This window comes from Rhinatrema bivittatum, chromosome 4 (assembly GCF_901001135.1).
Source record: "Rhinatrema bivittatum chromosome 4, aRhiBiv1.1, whole genome shotgun sequence".
NCBI classification, from domain to species: Eukaryota; Metazoa; Chordata; class Amphibia; order Gymnophiona; family Rhinatrematidae; genus Rhinatrema; species Rhinatrema bivittatum.
This window is the reverse complement of record NC_042618.1, coordinates 37,577,806-37,602,564: the sequence shown is the minus strand read 5'-3', so window position 1 is coordinate 37,602,564 and position 24,759 is coordinate 37,577,806. Positions and strand designations below refer to the sequence as shown.

The 24,759-nt window shown below is 42.8% G+C and overlaps 1 protein-coding gene across 1 annotated transcript in view; it reads right to left on the bottom strand.

Moving 5' to 3' along the window:
- DYNC1H1 (dynein cytoplasmic 1 heavy chain 1) overlaps window positions 1–24,759 on the bottom strand; it is a 378,125-nt gene that overhangs the window by 255,322 nt on the left and 98,044 nt on the right. Inside the window, exons 23-29 of the mRNA XM_029597957.1 lie at window positions 24,501–24,674; window positions 4,849–5,014; window positions 4,430–4,618; window positions 3,580–3,777; window positions 2,560–2,842; window positions 1,924–2,024; window positions 1,626–1,785 (exon numbers count right to left, since the gene is read on the bottom strand). Coding sequence (XP_029453817.1) covers window positions 1,626–1,785; window positions 1,924–2,024; window positions 2,560–2,842; window positions 3,580–3,777; window positions 4,430–4,618; window positions 4,849–5,014; window positions 24,501–24,674 — 1,271 coding nt within the window. The remainder of the gene's footprint in view (window positions 1–1,625; window positions 1,786–1,923; window positions 2,025–2,559; window positions 2,843–3,579; window positions 3,778–4,429; window positions 4,619–4,848; window positions 5,015–24,500; window positions 24,675–24,759) is intronic.

The window sequence follows — 24,759 nt, the reverse complement described above, 5'->3', positions numbered from 1 at the left end:
TCCAGCCATGTTAGCCACTTAGTGGGCGGATCATAGCAGTGGTACTTATTGGGCTAGCTAAACCAAGTAAGTAGCGATATTCATACTTTTCCAGTTAACTGGATGAGTTAGCCCGTTCATAGAGCAGGTCTAACTTAGCTGGATATAACATCCAGCTAAGTAATCCCAAATGTGGGGATATTCATCAGCATATCAGTTCTTCTGAATATCCCATGTAATTTAGCAGGATAAGTTTTATCTAGCTAACTTACCTGTTTTCTTCTAAATATTGAACCCTGACACTTTATCAAAGATTCTGAAGATGTTTGCTTTGAAAATCCTTGGGTAACTGGCTAAATACATGCACAAATTACCTTACAGAAAGTTACATTTGCTCCAAGAAGGGTGCACCTTGTGTGCAGTCATTTATATGCATACTTAGAAATCCAAAAGTATGCGCCAAGTCCTAACCCCTCTCCCCGGAGCTCCTCCCCTAAGTTTGCGTTAAAGTACATGTGAAACCAAGTTGTGTGCGCTTTTACAAACACTAGTCCTCAAATGATTTTCAAAAAGGGAATTTACATGCATAAACCAGGATTTATAAGCATAAATCCTTTTGAAAATTACTCCCATAATGCTTCTATTTGTGGCAAACTGTCCCCTAGATTCCATTAAGCTCTTGGTTGCTCTATATAGCTGAAATATGGAACCAAGACAAAATTTGTCACTTTTACATACTTAATTTTTAGAAATACTACTAAAAGCATCAGATTTCTCAAATTCTTCAACCTCTGAAAGGCAAAAATCATGAAAGCATAAAGGACCTTTCTGCCTCTCTGCAATTTTTTTTTTTTTTTTTTAATATGACAGGGGAATAAAACATCTCTGAAAACTCAGAGGTATGAATGTCTCGGGGCAAGGCAGAAGGTGGAGGGGGAGTGACTGGCACCACCAGTATCACCCCAAGGAAGAGGGTCACCGGGAAGGAAGCCTAGGCTGAACAAGTCAAGGGGCAAAGCCCCCCTAGGCACCCCAAGAGCGAGGGAGACAGGGCTGTCTCCCTAACACAGTCAAAGACAGTGACAATTTAAAATCTTTTTCTTTTTTTTTATATACAGAATAAATCCAATCAATACTTGCTTGAGCTTGCCCTCAAAGAAAAGGAAGGAAGGAACCCCATAGGGTAAGGGGCAAGCTAACAGGGAACCGCAGGGTGAGCTGTCTGGAATCTGCTGGAGACAGACAAATACTGGAGGGCTGCAGGGTAGGCTCTGTCCTGATATAGGATACCTTTTCAGTTTTGGTCTGTCTCCATCTGCTGGACAGGAGGCTCAACCCATGGTCTGGACTGATCCGGGTATGTATAGGGAACTGTTCTTAAGCACAATCCTAAAGTAAAAGTCTTTCATTTCTTATCCCCAATTAAATATTATTGCAAGACAACATTTTAACTCCTGCAACAGGCAGAACAAAAGCTCCACAAATTTCATGCATAGTAACCTTGGTAACAGATACTTCTGATCTGATAGAAAGGAGGCATCACTCCTTTCAAAAGTCTAAAATTAAATTGGAAGCAACCTAACTAATTTGCACTACAGAATAGTATACAAAGTGAGACCTCAAGATTTAAGCATGAGGGTTCATACCTTTGTCACGGTTGGGATTGGAATGCTCTCGCAAAGCTTCCTGGATACACTGGATCTGCTGAGACACCGCAGACAGCATCCGTTCCTCCAACCGATTGAACTCATCAAAACAGCCCCATGCACCAACCTGGCAGAGACCCACAAAAATACGTCCCATTGCCTAAAAAGAAAAAAAACCACATTCAACTGTATTCCAGACATTTAATGGGCTAAAAGTAGAAAGAGTAAAATTCAGTTCTTTTATCACTTATCTTGATTGATATTTAAAACAAATACCACACATGTGGTTATACAATACCTGGAAATCGAAAGTTTCATCACAGTTGAAAACTAACACAAATCGTCCAAGCTGGTGTCCAAGAGCTTTCACGGATTCTGTTTTACCAGTACCAGCAGGGCCTGTTTTAGCAAGCAGATTAAAATTTAATTTTTCTAGGTCAGGCTGCCACTTCCTAATTCTTGCAATTCTGGCTCTTTTTGGATCCTGCCCCAGCCTTAGTAATTACCATTTAGGACAAAGGAGGTCCAAGACTAAACATGTACCTGGGGTGTTCATTTGTAGTTACCCATTTCCTTATTTGGAATCCCTCTCTCTTCCATATAACCCAGGGTTGAAGCAGTAGCCCCTTTTGGCCTATGGTTGCATTTGGACAATTAAATCAGTCAGGAGGTATCACCACTGCATGACAGTTGGGACTTCCTCCCTTCCGAAGCCCATGCTTAATGCCTTTGTAATATCCTCAGCTCATGCCATCCAGAATGGGAGCCAGGCCCAACCTTGAATCATTTACTAATATATTGAGCTGGACCACACTTCATTTTAACCAATAATTACCACAGCAGCAAGCTCAACTAGATATTTGCCTGCCCAAAGAGTTAGAAACAATGCCTAATTTGTTTGGCTTGGGAAATGATTTTATGACCTAATGCTTACCAAATGGAGACCCTCCAAGTCTTGCCTCCAAGGCCTGTGTCATTGTCAAGTAACAGCGATCAGTAAGTGGCGTCTGCACAAGCTTATCCTGAACTCCTAGGTATTCAAAACCATAGTTGAATTTGGCATTTGCCATCTGAATCGAGAGCTGCTGAAGAGCATCCGTCTGCTTAGGATCAAAGTAGAATCGCATTTGGCTGAGCCACTCAAAGGATTTTGCATTATCGATCCGAGTTTTGATCAGTGTTCTTGTAACATCTCTTTGGTGCACCAATTCCGTAATCTATATTAAAAAATTAATTTTACAATCTATGTATCTAAACACACAACTAACAGATCAACTTTCTAAATTTGAACACAAGCTATTCTGTTGAATTCCAGGATTGCTCAGATAGCTATTTGTGTTTTTTAAGAAATTAGCTTTTACTAACAGCATGCTGTACTTGGAAATAAAAGCATAAAAAATCTCATTACCCAATCATAAAGGATGTTATGGCCACATCACTGATTTAAAAAAAAAAAAAATTGCTCACATCTTTTAATCCAAAAAATGTACAAACAAAATAACTACTGGATAACACTGCTGTTTTAAGATTAAAGTGATGGATTTGGAATTTATAGGAAAATTGGCTGTTACCTGCTAATTTTCATTAAGTCCCATTCCTATGTCTATCTTTTTTTCCCCCCAGACTGCAGGGATTGCACCTCTACCATCTGCTGGAGACAGAGAAATACAGAGGGACTGCAGGTGGCACACCAAATGTCAATGCCAGTGTCAGTGAAACCTTCTCTGTCTCCATCTGCTGGAAGGGGGGCAAAACCCCAGAGTCTGGACTGATCCAGTATGAACAGAAACTAATACTTATCCAAAAAACACCTACCACTTCACAAATGAATACTTTGGAAATAAATATGCAGCCATCTCTAGAGAGTTTAGAAGCACATTTCTGGCATCAGAGCTATATGAAAATATCAGTGCACAGAGCCATAAATGGGAAACAAAATCATTGCTGCACATACCAAGTGTTCCAGCTTCCTTCTCCGCAGTGGCGGCTGTTCCATAAGCACAGAGTCTGCCAGCACAGTCAGGGTAGCCTCAACGTTTGACTGCACGGACTGCATAGGAGAGGGGTCACCTGCACCATTTGAGATGGTGTTGAGAGCAGATTCTATGTTCTCTGACCAGGCAATTTGAGCAGACAGAACAACAAGCTGGGCCTGAAAGAGAAACGCACAAATCAGGTGTGGTATTTCTAGATGCTACAGCACTTTACAGATGCACAGGCGGCCATCTTGAGTAGCTTGCATAGTTGCAAAGTATGTGGCACTTTTACCATACTAAGTTTCATTTCAAAAGGAAACCACGAGGGTAGTCTCCCTTTTAAAATTAGCTAGTGTAAAATGTGTGTAAAAAGTCCCTCATACCTTGCGCACCTGTTATTAGTGCCAGGCAGCAGGAAGGAGGTAAAATAGCAAGTGTACTTTTGAAAATGCCAAGGAAGTAGGCTATTTTACTTTTCTGTCCTAATTACATCCAAAGGAATGCCCCTTTTTAGTGCAGCTAGAAGCACGTGTTGTGAATCTGATGAAAACCTTTTAGCCATTTTAGTAAGTGCGGGAGGGCAATTTTCAGATGCATTAATTTATCCAGGCAAATCAGTATTATTCCATGAGCGTGGCTTTGAAAATTGCCTTCAGTGATGCAAGTTGTAACAAGAAGTAAAGTTAGAGCACCAAAAAGTTGGACAGTGCCAAGCATTTTTTAGCGATATCAACTTTAATGTTCACATCTGACAAAAGGTGTTTTAAAAAAAAAGTCATTAGGACTTGACAATTTTCGCACAGCAGAAAGACGAGACAGATACAAAACCTGGTACTTATCAATCCAAGATATGTAGGTAGCAGGATCAATTGTATTGCTTTTTCCAAAGATTTCAACTTCTGTAACAGACTCTGCAAGCAGTTTGGCAAGGGTGACCCTCATTTCCTTTTCGACCAGAGTGAGCCATTCATTGATCTTGGGGTGTTCAATTATTGAGACTGGAGTCTTGAATATAACCTGAAAATTGTAGAAGGAAAAAAAACTCAGAAAAAAGGCAAAAAATCTTTTACAAGGAACCAGGAAATCCATTAATTAAAATAAGGGTAAAAAAATATTTAAGCAATCTTCAAATCTGCTGCTAAACAGATTTGCTGTTTCAAAAGCCCAAGTTATCTACCTTTCAATTTAAAAACTAAAACCACTGCATACACTACTACAAAATGCTAGAAGATTAAGAAAAAGAGTACCTCTTCTCCTTCACGAGATGAAATTCCCAAGACAACTGAGCTGTCTTCATTTAGGATGATACTGGAAACTCCAGCAAACATTTTTTTGAAATGTTTCTGTAACTTGGCCACATTCTTACTATTGCCTATAATTTCAAGCAAGTCTTCATCACCAACAAAGTAGAATCTAATAGTGAAAAGATTAAAAAATCGAGGTCATTTCAGACAAAGATATTCATGAGGCTAAGCATGTTAAATCTATTCAAAAAATGAAAATGGAGAAATTACTTGATAATTTCATTTTCCTTAGTATAGAAAGATGGACTCAGGATCAATGGGTTTTATGCTCCCCTGCCAGCAGATGGAGACAGAGTCAGATTTCAAAGCTGATGTCATCCTAGATACACCCCCTGCAGTGACCTCAGCCCTTCAGTATTCTCTTCAAAAGCCACTGTGGAAATACTAGTGAAAAAACTTGATTTAAAATATGATTAAAAACGGATAACCATAACTGTACTCAACCAAACACTGAATCCCAGCAAGAATTCAGATGCTCTGATCTAGGGACTGGATGAAGGCTAACCCATCTCTTCAAATCGATATCCATTCCAACGGCAAATCTTTGGCACCGTTCTTCGGTAGCTGTCAGCGGGATGCTGACTCCATCTGTCTACACTAAGGAAATGTTGAGATTACTTACCTGATAATCTCCTTTTCCTTAGTGTATGCAGATGAACTCAAAACAAATGGGTAGTGTGTGCTCGTGCTAGCAGATGGAGACGGATCTGACGTCAGCACGGGTACATATACCCCCACAGAAAGTGCCGCAAATCAGTAATCTTCCTAGCAAAAGCTTTATGGATATATGTGTGACTGACAGATCGATTAATCAACAGGATTACCTTGACCAATTGATGGTAGCTGGAGACCGCCAGTGTTCTCAACCGGAAGGCGTCGACACCCGGCAGGGTGGAAGCCCTATTATAAGCAAAACATGGCTTACTGTGAGTCGGCGAATCCCCATGTATACCGGCAGCCGGGCGGGATGCTGAGTCCATCTGCATACACTAAGGAAAAGGAGATTATCAGGTAAGTAATCTCAACATTTCCTAGCGTGTAGCAGATGGACTCAAAACAAATGGGATGTACAAAAGCTACTCCCGGACTGGGCGGGAGGCTGCCCGAGGACCGTATAGGATTGCCCTCACAAATGCTGTGTCCTCCCTGGCCTGGACGTCCAGGCGATAGAATCTGGAGAAGGTATGGAAGGAGGACCATGTCGCCGCCTTGCATATGTTTGCAGGCGACTGCAGCTTAGCTTCTGCCCAAGAGGCCGACTGTGCTCTGGTAGAATGAGCCTTGACCTGCAGAGGCGGTGGTTTTCCCGCCTCTACGTAGGCTGCCTTGATAACTTCTTTAATCCAGTGGGCGATGGTCGGCCGTGAGGCCGCGTCCCCTTGCTTCTTCCCGCTGTGAAGGACGAACAGATGGTCGGTCTTTCGTACTGCTTCAGACATTTCCAGGTATCTGGACAGTAGTCTGCCGATGTCGAGATGGCATAGCATTCGACCTTCTTCCAATTTCTTCAAACCTTCCGTGGGAGGCAAGGATATGGTTTGGTTGAGGTGAAAGTGTGAAACCACCTTGGGTAAAAAGGATGGAACTGTGCGAAGATGGATAGCCTCTGGAGTGATTCTGAGAAATGGATCACGGCAGGACAGTGCTTGTAGCTCTGAGATGCGGCGTGCTGAACATACAGCCAGCAAGAACACCATCTTCAAGGTCAATAAACGGAGAGACAGGCCTCGAAGGGGCCTGAAGGCTGATCCCGCTAGAAATTCCAGTACTAGATTGAGGTTCCCACAAGGGCACTGGCCACTTCAGTGGCGGGCGAATGTGTTTGACTCCTTTCAGGAAACGTCTGGGTGTTTGGCAATGGAGTTGCCGTCACTCCTGGGACCGTAGCAAGACAGCGCTGCTACCTGTACCTTGATGGAGCTGAGGGACAGACCCTTCTGAAGTCCATCTTGCAGGAAGTCCAAGATGAGAGGAATCTTAGCGGCATGTGAATTGGTGCTGTGAGCGTCGCACCAGGCTTCAAAAACTCTCCAGATCCTGATATATGCTAGTGATGTGGAGAACTTACGTGCTCAGAGGAGTGTATCTATTACTGGCTCCGAGTATCCTCTTTTCTTCAGTCTAGCCCTCTCAATGGCCAGACCGTAAGAGAGAATTGAGCTGGATCCTCGTGGAGGATGGGACCTTGCCGCAGCAGGTCCCTGTGCGGAGGCAGGCGTAGAGGATTCCCTGCCAGTAGTCTTCTCATGTCTGCGTACCAGGGTCTTCTTGGCCAGTCCGGGGCCACTAGAAGAACTAGACCTCTGTGTCGCTGAATCCTGTGTACAATGGCGCCCAGCAGGGGCCATGGAGGAAATGCGTATAGCAGGATCCCCTGAGGCCATGGCTGTACCAAGGCATCGATCCCCTGAGCTCGAGGACCCCGCCTGCGGATGAAATATCTGGGAACTTGAGCGTTGGACCTGTCCACTAATAGGTCCATGGCTGGCGTCCCCCATCGATCCACAATTATCTGAAAAACTGTGGGCGACAGCTGCCACTCCCCCGGATTTAGGCTTTCTCTGCTGAGGAAGTCTGCCGTCGTGTTGTCCTTCCCGGCAATGTGGACGGCGGAGATGTCCTGAAGATGTGCTTCTGCCCAAATCATCAGGGGAGTTATTTCTAGGGACACTTGTTGGCTTCTGGTTCCGCCCTGTCAATTGATGTATGCCGTGGTGGCGTTGTCTGACATCACTCTGACCGCTCTGTCGCGAAGTCTGTGGGCAAATCGCAGGCACGCAAGCCTGACTGCCCGTGCCTCTAAGTCAGTTGATGTTCCACCTTGACTCTTCTCTGGTCCACCGCCCTTGGGCGGTGAGTTCCTCGCAGTGTGCTCCCCATCCGTTCAGGCTGGCATCTGTGGTGAGCAGAATCCAGGTTGGGGAGGACATTCTTGACCCCCGGCTTATGTGGCCGGGCTGTAACCACCACCGTAGCCGATTCCACACTCTGGCCGGCAGAGGTAGGTGTATGGTGTAGTTCTGCGATCGTGGGCTCCATCGAGATAGAAGGGCGCGTTGCAATGGTCTCATATGAGCCTGCGCCCAAGGTACCACTTCCAGAGTGGATGCCAAGATGCCGAGGACTTGTAGATAATCCCGAGCTGTGGGCCGGCTGGCGCTCAGCAGGACCTGCAGATGATTCAGGAGTTTTGACTGTCTCTTGGAGGTCAGGCTGACCTTGTCGTCTTGGGTGTCGAATTGGAAAACACGCTCAGCGAGCGTGGGGTAGCTCCAAACTGCTTTGGAGACTGAAATTACTGAATAGCTACACTTCCTGTGGGGGTATATGTACCCATGCTGACGTCAGATCCGTCTCCAACTGCTAGCACGAGCACACAATACCCATTTGTTTTGAGCCCATCTGCTACACGCTAGGAAAATGAAATTATCAGGTAAGTAATTTCTCCATTTCCTAGTGTGTAGCCAGATGGACTCATCATCCGATGTACCTGAAGACTGGAAGATGGGCAATGTAACCCCTATATTTAAAAAGGATCAGGGGTGATCTGGGAAACTATAGACCAGTCAGCCTGACTTCAGTGCCAGGAAAAATTGTGGAAACTGATGGAAGAATATCATAAAACATTTAGATAGCCATGGTTTGATGGGACACAGCCAACATGGATTTACCCAAGGGAAGTCTTGCCTCACAAATCTCCTACATTTTTTTTTGAAAGGGTGAACATGTGGACAGAGGTTAACCAGTAGACGTGGTGTATTTGGATTTTCAGAAGGCGTTTGACAAAGTCCCGCATGAGAGGCTTCTCAGAAAACTAAAAAGTCATGGGATAGGAGGCAATATCCTTTTGTGGATTGCAAGTTGGTTAAAAGACAGGGAACAGAGGATTAAATGGTCAGTTTTTACAGTGGAAAAAGGTAAATAGTGGAGTGCCTCAGGGATCTGTACTTTGACCAGTGCTTAAGCAGCAAAGTCCATGACAGGAATCAGCTACCAGACCAAGGCACACCTGTGATGGATATTGGAAATCGCCTCAGGAATTCTCAGCTGGGGGAGGGATCTTTAGATACTGCCACAGGACAGCGGGGCTCAATTATTTCTCCAATTTCAATATAGAATTTCTTCTTCCAAAAAGTACAATCATCCCCATAGGAAGAGGTACATCCACCATCTGCTGGAGACTGAGAAATACTGAAGGGGTGAGATCATTGCAGGGGTGTATCTAGGGTGACGTCAGCTTTGAAATCTGACTCCATCTGCTGGCAGGGGAGCATAATCTAGTGGTCCAGTCCATCTGGCTACAAACTAGAAAATCTGTAATTTCTCATAAACCTGAAAATCACTATTTCTGATTCAAATGAAGAAATCCCTCATGTATGCTAGACAAAGGGTCTAGCATACATTTCAAGGGTTATAAAGATCTATTTTTCAGGATAACCTGGTTCAGAGATCAAATAGTTAGTGTAGCTGGGTTCAAAAAAGGTTTGATTAAGTTCTTGAAGGAGAAGTCCATTAACTGCTATTAATCAAGTTTACTTAGGGAATATCCACTGCTATTAATTGCATCAGTACCATAGGATCTTCTTGGCGTTTGGGTAATTGCCAGATTCTTGTGGCCTGGTTTGGCCTCTGTTGGAAACAGGATGCTGGGCTTGATGGACCCTTGGTCTGACCCAGCATGGCAATTTCTTATGTTCTTATGTAAATACTAAGATCTGTTTGTGGCCCCCTTAAGACCAGAGCTACCTCCCACTGTGTAGTACGCTATCAGGATTCTAGAGGCTTTTAAAACAGATCTTAGCTTCTTTGCCCATTGTGGTTTCCAGGAATTAGAAAGTTCCTCCAAGACTTATTCAACAGGAACTAATGCACTCACCTCTCACATCAAGAGTATTTGAGTGTATTTCTTCCCTGGCAATTGCACACCCCACTGCACCCTTTTCCTCTGCTACCTCTCCACTCAGGCAGTCCTCTCCTGCCCTTGCAATCTATTCTCCTTCATTCTCTACTCAACCAGCTGCAGGCTTCTCCCTCTCCTTAGCCCAAACAAGTAGATTTTTCAAACTGCTGATTTTACATGAATACAGAAGGCAAACTCTTCATTTATTACTTTGGATACCAATTCACCCCTAGCAGTTAAACACCTTGCTTTCAGCATATACTCGCAAAATCTATTTCACAACTCACCTGGTCTCTTCTCCTAGGAGAAACAACTCTAACCAATTAAAAATAAATCAGCTGCTGAATACACCATATCTCTGACAGTATTATCTACAAAGCTCAATATATCACCATTAATTTACTTATTGCTAGAGGAATGCTGTCCCATAGTGTGAGTAGCAAGGTACAAAAGGCACTATGCATCTATTGGTAAATTCACAGATGTCTACTACTAGAAACCTGGGCCTTAAATACCAAACCTTCTTCTCAGACCCAAATGGGAGAAGCCCCTCAGTACATATGGCCCAGAGGCTATGCAAGGCTGATTGAATGAAATAAGTTACACTCCAAACATCATGTTATAATTTCTGATCCATGTGGAGGAGCTCACAACTTGGCCTTTTCCTTCTGTGAAGCTGACTTCTAAGTAACAAGGAACTCTGTGTGTCAGGTGTAAACATTTTCCACAGATACAAGACAGAAAAAAATAATTTAGTTCATCTGGTGCAATATAACAAGACAGGCAGTAAAACACCAAATTAGGAAATTTAAAGGAAAATTGGTTTTTACCTGGAGTGTAACATTTCAAACAATACCTCACTTATTTTTTGTTTTTACATTTTTATTGGTGAAAATCAAAGAGAAACATCTACATCACAAAGACATGTTTGAATACAAAATTGAGATTCATCACAATTTTACAATTACCCCTCCGAATTTCCCTCCCTCCCAATATGAGCAGCTCCTCATGAGCCATACCAAAATTCTCTCTCATCACTGATATCCTTGTGATGGGAATATGATGCCTATACGCTGTTACAAAACCTAAAGATAAACAAGCAGTCATTCCCGCCCAAAGAGAGAAATATATGCTGCTAGGTCCATAGAGTCGTTTCATCTTGAAGTTCGCTAGCAACATTTTTAAGTGGCCCAAGTAGCCCACCATTGTAAGTATGGGTCCCAGATTTGATTATAAGTCTTCAGAGTCTGACGTTTCCCTGCCATAAGCTTATTCAATGTACATACTTGGTCCAGTCTACTCAGTACTGCAGCAAGAGTAGGTCTGACTGTTTCCACAGTCTCGCTATTTCCATTCTCGCAGCTATGCGGGCCTGAATACAAAAATCTGGTGTAATGTGAAGTTCATTACTCTCCCAGGTGTTCAATAAAGCTCCCTCCATAGAGGCATACCTTACTGGAGAGCACTGTAGTTATCCAATCTTCTAGTTGTTTTCATAGCGGTTTAACACAATCACCCGCCCACCACATATGTAAAAACGTTCCCCGTTCGGTACAACCTCTCCAACAAATGCCATCATAATTGGGCAATATTTTCCCAAGTCTTTCTGGGGTAATATACCGTCTGTACAAAAGCTTATACCCATTTTCAATGAGTGACAAGGAGATAGAAGCCTTACTGATATGCATATAGATATTATCCCACTCTAAGGTAAGATCCCGGTTGAGATCAGCATTCCATGCCTTAATGTACTGGGGTGTAATAGCGAGCTGAGTGTTCAGAAGTTTATATATTTTTGAGATAAGGCTGCAATATCTATGGGGAAAAGAGTGGAATCTCTCAAACAGCATTTTCCCAATTTGTAAGTCCATTTGTACTCTATTCACCAAACAGAAATGAGAAAGCCGTTTGGTAAGCTAAGAATTCTGTAACCGGTAAATGGAATTCTTTCTGCAAATGAGCAAAGGAAAGCAATTTATTTCCACCCCATACATGGTCCAATCGGGTTAAGAATCTCGTTTTCCAGGCCTGGAATGCTAATGGAGGAACTCTGGGCATAAAATGTTGATTATGGAATAAACTAGTTAGATGAAAATAATGCCGTTTACCCACTAATTTGTCCTTCCATTTACTCCATACTGATAAAGTATGTCTGGTAGTGGGAAGTAAGTGAAGACATTCTTTCCATATATTCCGCGGTTGCCATGGCATAGATGTTAGAGGCATCCCAGGGATTCTGGATTGTTCCATGGAGACCCAGTGTTTTACAGTGCAATCCTCGTGCCATGCAACAATAGGGCATATTTGAGCAGCTACATATTACCAAAGGAAATTAGGTAGACTCAAGCCCCCTTCTAATTTGGTTTGATATAATACAGTTCTACTAAACCTTGGCGGACGTCGTTTCCAAATGAAACCAAAGAAAATCCTCTGCCATAGTTTTAGGGCCGCATTGGGAATAGCAATGGGAAGAGACTGAAACAAATATAACAATTTAGGTAAGATGTTCATTTTGATGGTGGCTATACATCTCAGCCAGGAAATTGGCAGTCTATTCCACATGTCCAGATCAAAAAATATTCTTTTTAGTAAGGGGGGGGTTATTATGACAAAATAGATCCTTAGGATGAGTGGGTAGATACACTCCTAAATATTTAAGTTTTTGGCAGGCCCATCTAAAGGGATGTAGCTGTTGTAAAGTGTGTACTGTATTTCGGGTGCAGGTGACATTAAGTACCTCTGATTTCTCCCAATTGACTTTATACCCGGATGCCTCACTGAAATTACGAATCTCATGCTCTATCTCCAGTAAGGATTCATGTGGTTGTATGACTGTAAAGATAATATCTGCAAAAAGGCAAAGTTTATATAAATTGGTACCCACTTGAAAGCCCTTTATAAGCAAATTATTTCATATGTTAATCGCTAAAGGTTCTAGGAAGATGGCAAAAAGAATGGGCAATAGCGGACACCCTTGTCTCGTGCCCCTTTCAACCTCAAAACTATCAGAATAGCCACCATTAATCTTAAGGCAGGCTCTGGGTCTCTCGTATAGTTTGAGCAACCAGTCACAGAAACAAGGTCCAAAGCCCATTTTTCGCAATACCCCAAACAAAAATGGCCAGTGCATCATGTCAAACGCTTTTTCTGCGTCCATAGATAGAAAAAGTGATTAATCTTTGCATTCATGGGCTATCCACAGTAGATTTACAAGTTTACGAATATTATCCCCTGCCAACCTCCCTGGGATAAAACCTGCCTGGTCTTTATGAATAAGACCTGTAATATACTTGTTTACACGTCCTGCCAGAACCTTTGCCAAAATTTTCAGATCGATATTTATCAACGAAATAGGGCGATAAGAACCATACATTGTTGGGTCATGGCCAGGTTTGGGTAATACCGTTATACCAGCTAGATTCGCATGAGGACCTAGGAGACCCCTGCCGTAAAGAACTATATACTTTTTGTAGATAAGCGACTATGTAGGGGCCAAATTGTTTATAAAATTTGGCAGTGAAGCCATCCGGCCCAGGTGATTTCCCCTGTTTCAGTGATTGTATGCTGTCCAAAATCTAAGCTGTAGAGATCTCTGCATCTAGTTCAGTCTGGGCTGCCACTGTCAGACATGGTAATGGTGTTTTATTCATATATGCTTCGACTTTGGCTTGTGTAATGGACATATTTGCTCCATATAATTGAGAATAAAACTCAAGAAATAGTTTGCGAATGTCCTTATTGTTAGTAAGCTTAAGATCTTTATCATTTTTTATTCTAGCTATATTATTTAGACATTGTATCTTTTTTAATTTATGTGCTAATTGTTCTCCCGCTTTATGTCCCCCCTCAAAATATTCTTGTTTTGTTAATACCATTAAATGGTTGATCATTAGATTCCAGTCGTAGAAGATCTTCTCGAACCTTAAATAGCTGCATCAAGACCTTCCCAGAACCAGTAATTTGGTGTTTCATAGACAAATGCTTTATTGGTTTCTCTCAGTTCTTGGGCAACCCGCGAATTACACTTGTCATATGTACCTCGGGCAATTAGTAAGCCCCTGAGATATGCTTTAAAGGTTTCCCAAACCATTGGTGGAGAAAAATCATCCGTATCATTTTGCTGGAAAACATCCTAAATATTGTCAATTAAATTTTTATTAAATTCCTCATCTGTTAGTAAGGACTCATTAAGACGCCAGAACCTCACTCCAGCGTCATTCTCTCAGATTAACCTCAATAACTACAGCATGATCAGACCAGACCATGGGTTGAATATCAGCTTTAGTTATGAGGTGAAACAACCCTTTGCCCGAGAGAAAGTAGTCTATCCTAGAATAGGAATGGTGTGAGGCTGAATACAATGTATAGGATCTTGTAGATGGGAAGTACATTATCCAAATATCAAGCAATTGCCATGCCTCCATTAACTCCTATAGCCAGGCTCTATGAGATCAGTATGCTGAAACATAACCGAGAGGCATCTATATTCAGGAACCGAACCAGGTTGAAATCTACACCTATCAGCAGGAACCCCTTACTATGAATGTGAAGAAGTGAGTGTAACTTATCAAAGAATAGACCTTGGTCCTTATTGGGGGTATATATGTTAAGAGTGTAAATCTCCCCGTCAATAGATATTGCTAGTATAAGATAGCAGCCCAATGGGTCCCTAACACAGAGTTGGCTTTCAAAAACCACGTATTTAGCAAACAATACACCCATTCCGGTATATCTGGCTGCCTTGGAACTTGCGGCAAAGAATTGTTGTGGATACTCCTGGGACTTCATTAATGCTTCATGTCGGGCTTTCAGATGGGTTTCTTGAAGAAAAATTATATCAATTTTCAAGTGTCCCAATTCCCTATACAATAAATTTCATTTGTGAGGCGTGTTCAGCCCCTTGACATTAAGGGAACAAATTTGTATAGAAGGCATTCTAATTAAGTACCCAAGCACTCCCCCTTGATTTAATATGACTGGGACACCATACATGCCATTTATATACCCTGTATTGGTGGTTTGCGAACATTGGGGGATCTAAAATTCAATAGTTATACTCAAATAATAGTAGGATCATAAAACTCTTCAGGCTAACACATTCCCTCCCTATCCCTTCCCCCCTCCTCTCCCCCAATCAGATCTGCATTCACCTCCCCACAGATCCATATCTTCCAATCTTATGGAGGAAGAAAATAACTATCATTGCTCCCCCTCATTTCTGTAAACAATTATCGTAACAGGAGGCACACCTAACCTGTATTGCCTATATATAAACATATCAACCTTTGAAACTAAACTCAACTGGGCAGTGCTTGTAAACTTAACACAGCTCAAGCACAGCATATAGCAGATATAAAGAATTAGCCAGCTGTTCGCTGAGTAAGATACCAATGTTCAGGTATTGCCTTCTGTCGACTTATAGAAATCAGAGTTTTTCAGTCTACTATTCCGGGTGGTAGCTCTTTGCCATCGTGGATGTTGCCCCTTGGGTATGGGTTTTCGGGCACCGGAGCCCTGGGTCGCTGTTGGGTGAAATCCGTCTTTCAGAAGAAGCGTCGCTTCAGCTACCGTATGCAGTTGAGAAGTCACTCCCCCCCCCCCGGTGAAAGAAAGACAGAAGGGATGCATCCTCCGATATTTTATGTTCTCCTGCCAGAGGAATTGTGTAACTTCCCGGAATTCATACCGATTTTGCAGCGTTGCCTGAGAGAGGTCAGCATAAACAGATATATCTTGATTTTTCCAGTGCCATTTGCTTTGCTTGTGAGCCGCTGCTGCTATCCTCTCCTTTTGCGAATAATTATGGAAACATACTATTATGTCTCTGGTATTATTAGCACCGGCTGGTCGTAGTGTACGGTGCGCTCTGTCTAATTTTACCTCCGCTGTGGAGATCTGATCATTGTTACCTTCTGGGTTCAGGAGATACGAGCAAAATCGGATTACTTTTTCACAATCAGCATTATCTGTGTTTTCCAAAAATCCATGAAATCGAAGATTTCCCCTCCGGGCTCTGTTTTCAAGGTCAGCCATTTTGATTCTCAGAGCTGCGATATCTTCTTGCAGTTCGGTGCAGACATCCTGTAACTGCTTAGTAAGTGCTGTTTGCACTTCTATTCGATTATCTATTTCATCCACTCTCCGGCCCATAGAATTCAGCTCTTCATGGAATTCGTCCAGCATTTCATGGATCTCTCTCTTATAGCTTTTAAGGTCCTGCCTAAGACTACAGAACCAATTGCGGAATTCAGAACACATGGACGCCTCCTCCGAGGCTAGATTGAAGTCCTAAGAACATAAGAACATGCCATACTGGGTCAGACCAAGGGTCCATCAAGCCCAGCATCCTGTTTTCAACAGTGGCCAATCCAGGCCATAAGAACCTGGCAAGTACCCAAAAACTAAGTCTATTCTATGTTACCATTGCTAGTAATAGCGGTGGTTATTATCTAAGTCAACTTAATAGCAGGTAACGGACTTCTCATCCAAGAACTTATCCAATCCTTTTTTAAACACAGCTAAACTAACTGCACTAACCACATCCCCTGCCAACAAATTCCAGAGTTTAATTGTGCATTGAGTGAAAAAGAACTTTCTCCGATTAGTTTTAAATGTGCCACATGCTAACTTCATGGAGTGCCCCCTAGTCTTTCTATTATCCAAAAGAGTAAAAAACTGATTCACATCTACCCGTTCTAGACCTCTCATGATTTTAAACACCTCTATCATATCCCCCCTCAGCTGTCTCTTCTCCAAGCTGAAAAGTCCTAACCCCTTTAGTCTTTCCTCATAGGGGAGCTCTTCCATTCCCTTTATCATTTTGGTAGCCCTTCTCTGTACCTTCTCCATCGCAATTATATCTTTTTTGAGATGCGGTGACCAGAATTGTACACAATATTCAAGGTGCGGTCTCACCATAGAGCGATACAGAGGCATTATGACATTCTCCGTTTTATTCACCATTCCCTTTCTAATAATTCCCAACATTCTGTTTGCTTTTTTGACTGCCGCAGCACACTGAACCGATGATTTCAATGTGTTATCCACTATGACACCTAGATCTTTCTTTTTCTTGGGTAGTAGCACCTAATATGGAACCTAACATTGTGTAACAATAGCATGGGTTATTTTTCCCTATATGCATCACCTTGCACTTGTCCACATTAAATTTCTGACATTTAGATTTATTTATTTATTTATTTAATGTCTCTTATATACCGATGTCCATTTGCACATCGCATCGGTTCACAGTAAAACATGAACTTTATGGGCGAAGCCCTTACAGAGAACAGATAAAATAGATAAATACAATTTTATAGATGCCCAATTTTCCAGCCTCACAAGGTCTTCCTGCAATTTATCACAATCTGCTTGTGATTTAACTACTCTGAACAATTTTGTGTCATCTGCAAATTTGATTACCTCACTCGTATTTCTTTCCAGATCATTTATAAATATATTGAAAAGTAAGGGTCCCAGTACAGATCCCTGAGGCACTCCACAGCCCACTCCCTTCCACTGAGAAAATTGTCCATTTAATCCAACTCTGTTTCCTGCCTTTTAGCCAGTTTGTAATCCACGAAAGGCCATCGCCACCTATCCCATGACTTTTTACTTTTCCTAGAAGCCTCTCATGAGGAACTTTGTCAAATGCCTTCTGAAAATCCAAGTACACTACATCTACCGGTTCACCTTTATCCACATGTTTATTAACTCCTTTAAAAAACTGAAGCAGATTTGTGAGGCAAGACTTGCCTTGGGTAAAGCCATGCTGACTTTGTTCCATTAAACCATGTCTTTCTATATGTTCTGTGATTTTGATGTTTAGAACACTTTCCACTATTTTTCCTGGCACTGAAGTCAGGCTAACCGGTCTGTAATTTCCCGGATCTCTCCTGGAGCCCTTTTTAAATATGGGGGTTACATTAGCTATCCTCCAGTCTTCAGGTAGAATGGATGATTTTAATGATAGGTTACAAATAGGTCTGAAATTTCATTTTTTAGTTCCTTCAGAACTCTAGGGTGTATACCATCCAGTCCAGGTGATTTACTACTCTTCAGTTTATCAATCAGGTCTACCACATCTTCTAGGTTCACCGTGATTTGGTTCAGTCCATCTGAACCATTACCCGTGAAAACCTTCTCCAGTACGGGTACCTCCCCAACATCCTCTTCAGTAAACACCGAAGCAAAGAAATCATTTAATCTTTCCGTGATGGCCTTATCTTCTCTAAGTGCCCCTTTAACCCCTCGATCATCTAACGATCCAACTGACTCCCTCACAGGCTTTCTGCTTCGGATATATTTAAAAATGTTTTTACTGTGAGTTTCTGCCTCTATGGCCAACTTCTTTTCAAATTCTCTCTTAGCTTGTCTTATCAATGTCTTACATTTAACATGCCAACGTTTATGCATTTTCCTATTTTCCTCTGTTGGATCCTCCTTCCAATTTTTGAATGAAGATCTTTTGGCTAAAATAGCTTCTTTCACCTCCCCTTTTAACCATGCCGGTAATCGTTTTGCCTGCTTTCCACCTTTCTTAATGTGTGGAATACATCTGGATTGTGCTTCTAGGATACCTCTTGCACACATTTTACATTTGTAGCTGCTCCTTTCAGTTTGGTTTGTTTTTTTTAAACTATTCTCCTCATTTTATCAAAGTTTCCCTTTTGAAAGTTTAGCATGAGAGCCGTGTATTTGCTTACTGTCTCCCTTCCAGTCGTTAATTCAAATTTGATCATATTATGATCAAACCGGAGTGAAGGCATCCCGCTATACTTCGGTATAAAAAAGCCTCGAAATAAATAAATAAATAAATTATTGCCAAGCGGCTTACTGTCTCCCTTCCAGTCGTTAATTCAAATTTAATCATATTATGATCATTATTGCCAAGCGGCCCCACCACAAAATCCTGTGCTCCATTGAGAATTAGGTCTAAAATTGCTCCCTCTCTCGTCAGTTCCTGAACCAACTGCTCCATAAAGCTATCATTTATTCCATCCAGGAACTTCATCTCTGTAGTGTGTCCCGAAGATACATTTACCCAGTCAATATTGGGGTAACTGAAGTCTCCCATTATTACCGCACTACCAATTTGGTTAGCTTCCCTAATTTCTCTTAGCATGTCACTATCAGTCTCACCATCTTGACCAGGTGGACGGTAGTATACTCCTATCACTATAGTCTTCCCCGACACAAGGGATTTCTACCCATAAAGATTCAATTGTACATTTAGTCTCATGCAGAATGTTTAACCTGTTGGACTCTATGCCATCCTGGACATAAAGCGCCACACCGCCTCCCGGGTGCTCCTCTCTGTCATTGCAATATAATTTGTACCCCGTTATAGCACTGTCCCATTGGTTGTCCTCCTTCCACCATGTCTCTGAGATGCCAATTAAGTTATGTCATCATTCATTGCTATACATTCTAATTCTCCCATCTTACTTTTTAGACTTCTGGCATTAGCATACAAACATTTCAAAATTTGTTTTTTGTTTGTATTTTCATTCTGCTTTTTAATTGATAGGGTTAAGTTAGAATTTTTTAGCTCAGGTGAGTTTTTAGTTACAGGCACTTGGACTACTTTTCTTATTATTGGAACCTGACTGTCGGGATGCCCTAATTCTAATGCATCATTAGTATCCTTTGAAGATACCCCTCTCCAAACCATGCGCTGCTGATCGACTGTCGGCTTTCCCCTTTGTTCTAGTTTAAAAGCTGCTCTATCTCCTTTTTAAAGGTTAGTGCCAGCAGTCTGGTTCCACCCTGGTTAAGGTGTAGCCCCATCCCTTCGGAAGAGACTCCCCCTTCCCCAAAAGGTTCCCCAGTTCCTAACAAAACTGAATCCCTCTTCCTTGCACCATCGTCTCATCCATGCATTGAGACTCTGGAGCTCTGCCTGCCTCTGGTGACCTGCGTGTGGAATAGGGAGCATTTCAGAGAATGCTACCCCAGAGGTTCTGGATTTAAATTTTCTACCTAAGAGTCTAAATTTGGCTTCCAGAACCTCCCTCCCACATTTTCCTATGTCGGCAAACCCGGCGGACTCCAGAAAGTGTCATCACCTGTCAGCTGGGATTCCAGCAGAAGTGGAACACCCCTTTGCAAAGGTGGGGACAAGAGACGCCGAGACTTCTGGGGACGGAGCCAGAGGCAGCCCTGTTGAGGGCCTCACTTGTCAACCTGCAGGAGAGATTGAGATGCTGGAGGAACTTTCTCAGGATAATATACATAGTCCTTTGCTTAGTCAGGGTTCGACACTGCCAATCCTCCCACCCCATCCCTGGGCTATGCCATGCCTGCCTCACCGGCCAAAGGCTTCCTCCCTTCTTCCTTCTCCCACTGGCAGGTAGAAGGGAGGCAGCTTCCGATTGGCCTGCGTGGGGGCAGGCAGAATGAAGGAGGCTTCCCATTGGGCAGTGGGGGTAGGAAGAAAGGAGGCTTCCAATTGGCCCGGGGGCTGGAAAAAGGGAGAAGGAAAGTACAACGGTGGAACACCGGGAGACGTTGAGAAGCGCTGCCCTAGTGGAATGAGCTCTAACCTGAGAAGATCATGGCTTTCCAGCCTCTACACAGACTCCCATGACCACTTCCTTAATCCAGCAAGCTATGGTAAACCGCTAAGCTGGTTCACACTGCTTCCTTCCGCCATGAAGAACAAACAGGTGGTCCATCTTTCGGACCAGTTCTGAGACTTCCAGATACCGCATTAGGAGCGTCGACAAAATGACAATAGTCCTCCATGTCCTCGAGTTTATCTAGGGACGGCAACGAAATAGACTGATTCAAATGAAACTTAGATACTACCATGGCCAAGAAGGATAGAACCATACGTAGTTTTAACACCCCTGGAGTCATCCGCAGGAATGGCTCCCAGCACGAAAATGCCTGCAGTTCAGAGATGAGACGTGCTGAGCATATAGCCACCAGAACACCTAGGGAAAACAGATCTCTTTTGCGACTGAAGAATCGAGGTACCTTCGCATTGTGAGATGCGGCCAGGTCGATTGATAGGGGTCCCAGCGATCTACTATCAGTTGAAATGCTTTGGTCGACAATCCCCACCTCTCCTGGATCCAGACTCTCCCTACTTAGAAAATCAGCTCTGACATCTCTTCCTGCGATGTGGGAGGCTAAGATTTATTTTATTTATTATTTAAAATCTTTTAATATACAGATACTCAAGACAAATATCTTATCGTACCGGCTTACACAAAACAAGGGAATTACCAGCGCTATAAGAGAAAGTTACATAAAACAGGGTGATGAATTCAGGACAACTAAGAGGGGTAGAATTAGCTTAACATTGCGCTACTGTAGAGTAAATAACAACCAACGTATAATAGTGACTAGGCGAAGGACCTAGTAGGTACTCAAACAAATGGTTCTTTAAGGGGTGGTGACATCTGTGCAGGGTGACGAAAGAATGGCCAATCAAGGGAAGGCTTGTTTGGAAAACCAGGTTTTCAGTTTCTTTCTGAAGGTTAAAGGGCATTGTTCCTGGCAAAGCTCTGTTGGTAATGAATTCCATTGAGAGGGTCCGGCAATGGACAAAGCACATTTCTGAATGGAGGGGTGAAGTGAGGATTTAGAAGGGGGTGCGTGAAAAGATCCTTTATATGCCGTTCTGATCGGTCTCGTAGAGGCGTGAAGGTTGAGCGGAATTTTGAGTTGGAATGTGGATTGAAGGTAGATGGTTTTGTGGATAATGGTCAGGGTCTTAAACAGGATTCTAAAGTTGATGGGAAGCCAGTGTAAATTTGAGGATAGGTGTGATATGGTCTCTTCGCCTTGAGTTGGTTAGGATCCTAGCTGCAGCATTTTGGAGCATCTGTAATGGTTTTGTTGTGGAGGCAGGAAGGCCAAGGAGTAACACGTTACAGTAATCCATTTTTGAAAACAGTATGGCCTGAAGGACTGAGCGGTAGTCATGAAGGTGTAGGAGGGATCTGAGCTGTTTTAAAACATGTAGCTTATAGAAGCATTCTTTTGTGGTGTTTATGAACTTCTGAAGTTCATTCAGGTGTCTAGAATAGCTCCGAGGTTTCTCAGATGGTTCACTGTTGGTATGATGGGGTGGCTGATGAGAGGGTTGCAGTCATTGGGGGAGATGACTAGGAGCTCTGTTTTGGAAGTGTTGAGGACAAGGTTGAGGCTAGAGAGGAGATTGATGGAGTGAAGGCATTTGTTCCAGAAATTTAGCATTTTGGAGATAGGATCTGTGAAGGGGATCAAGATCTGTACGTAGTCAGCATAAATGAAGTGTGTCAGGTTAAGACTTTCTAGAAGCTGGCATAGGGGTAGCAGATAAATATTAAACAGTGTAGGGGAGAGTGACGAACCCTTAGGTACTCCATGAGTGGAAGATACAGGATGGGATTCTTTATTATTTATTCTGACCTTGTAATTCCTGTTATTGAGGAAGGATTTAAACCAGTTGAGGGCGGTGCCAGAGATGCCGATGTCAGAGTCGGGTGATGAGGATTGAATGGTTCACTGTGTCAAACACTGCTGAGATGTCGAGTAGAGCTAGTAGAAAGGATTGGCCTTTGTCAAGGCCCATTAGGATGTTGCCTGTTAGATTAGGAGGGATTCCGTGTTTAGGCGTTTCCGGAATCCGAACTGGGAAGGGTAGAGAATGTTGTGGAAGTCTAGGTATTCGGAGAGTTGGTTGTTGACTAATTTTTCCATTAGTTTGGCGATAAATGGTAAATTGGCGACAGGACGAAAGTTTGCGGAGTTAGCTGGATCCACGTTGGGTTTCTTTAGTAGAGGTTTGAGTGAAGCGAGTTTCAAGGAGTCGGCAACAGATCCTTGGGAGAGGGAGCAATTTATAATATCAGCCAGAGGCTTGGCTATGGTGTTTGGGATGTTAAGAGTTTAGTAGGTAGGTTGTCGGATGGATGGGACGAAGGTTTCATGTTCTTGAATATGGATTCAATTTCAAGGGAGGAAGTGAGTTCGAAAGATTCAAGTAAGGGTTTATGGATAGATGGTGGTGGGTTGTACACGAGAGGAGGCTGGTTGTTTGATGTGGTCAGAGGTGCAAGTACGTTGTTGATTTTCTTCTCGAAGAATAAAGCCAATTTGGTGGATTTATTTTCGGCTTCTTCTGGGATGGTTGGTGGAACAGGTTTTGTGAGAACTGAGACATGAAAATAGTGCCTTTGGGTCATAGAAAAAGCTATGTATTTTTTTGGCGTAAAAGTCTCTCTTGGTGCGTAATATTGTGATCCTGTAGTAGTTCATGGACGCTTTGTAGGTAGCCTGTGAGGCTGGTGAGGGATTCTTGCACCAACATTTTTCCTTGTGTCGTAGGTCTTGTTTGAGCTTAAGTTCTGTTGAGAACCAGGGTTTTTTGTTAAGTCGGGCCGGGTTGATTTCCTTAGATGTCATGGGACATATTTTGTTTGCTACGGAGTTCGTGATGTTGAGCCATGAGGTCATAGCAGAGTCAGCATTGGAGAGGTCCAAGTTAAGTAGATCCGTGGAGAGGTGGGAGCTGAGGTCGTCCATGGAGCATGGTTTTCTGAAGTGGATTGTTGTTTTGAGGTGAGGGGAGTCAGTTTTTCTCTTATAGACAGTTCAGTGGAGATCATTGAATGGCCTGACCAGGGGATGGGGGTGCAGGAGGGAGGGGAGGTAGGCAAGATGGATTCATTTGTGAAAATAAGGTCCAAGGTGGGAATGTTGAAATCTCCTAATCTGATAGCAGGGGAGTCCGTGTTAATGTGTTTGGCTATGATTTCAATGAAAGGAGAAGGGTCAGATTCTAGAAGCCCTGGGGGGGCATAGATTAGGCAGATTTGTAATTGGTAGTCACCGCCGCACTCTGCTTCCTGCACCCACTGCCTTTAAGCTGCCTAAGCAGCAAAGTCCACACCGGGAACTGACTTTTGGACCAAGGCGCACCTCCTGAGGGATCTCAGAAATTGCCTCAGAAATTCTCAGCTGGATGAGGGACCTTTAGGTATCACTGCAGGAGAACAGGGCTCAATTTTCTCCAATTTAAATGTAGAATTTCTCCTTCCAAAAAGAACAACAATCTCCATAGGGAGAGGTACGTCCACCACCTGCTGGACACAGAATACTGGAGGACTGAGATCACAGTATGGGTATATGTACTGTGACGTCAGCTTTACAGCCTTACTCAGTCTCCATCTGCTGGCAGGGGAACATAACGCACTGGTCCTGAGTCCACCTGGCTACACGCTAGTTTTTTTTTTTTTTTAAATAATCTCCAGACTGCAGGTTTGCACCTCTACCATCTGCTGGAGACAGAGAAATACTGAGGGACTGCAGGTGGCGCTCTCGGTTAAGTAGCAGTGCCTGAATCGTTTTTATTCTCTGCCTCCATCTGTTGATAGGGATTCAAAACCCACTTGTCTGGACTGATCTGAGGTATGAACAAGAAAATAATTTTATAGGGAAAATAAACCATAATGTCAGACTATACATTACAATCTTGCTTTGAGTTAATGAAGGGAGCATAGCTTTCAAAAAACTAGTCCTATTGTACTTGGTCCAATAAAGCTATCACCTTTCTAACTTGTCTGTTGACCTTTACATAGTACTTTAATAAGGATATTACTACATAGCCTAGAACTGAAACATTTCCACACTAAGAAAGTAGGGGAAATTCTGTAGAGCAAGGATGACTAAACCTGTAGAACGTATTCTCAAAATGTCTTACCGAGGAAACGATGATCTCTCCCTTTCGAGATATTCTCCTAATGCCTTCTGAATCTTCCCAAGCAAATCTGCTAACCTCTCAAGTGACCTCTGCACACCCTGAATGTTAAGAACATCCATCACCAGTGGAGATTTAGATACCTTCTTCATGAGGGCCAAAAACTCTGTGCTGATGCTGTAAATCAAAATACAAAAAAAAAATAAAGTTTTGCTTATATCCAAGTAGGGATACAGCAATATAAATCTTTAGATATTCAATT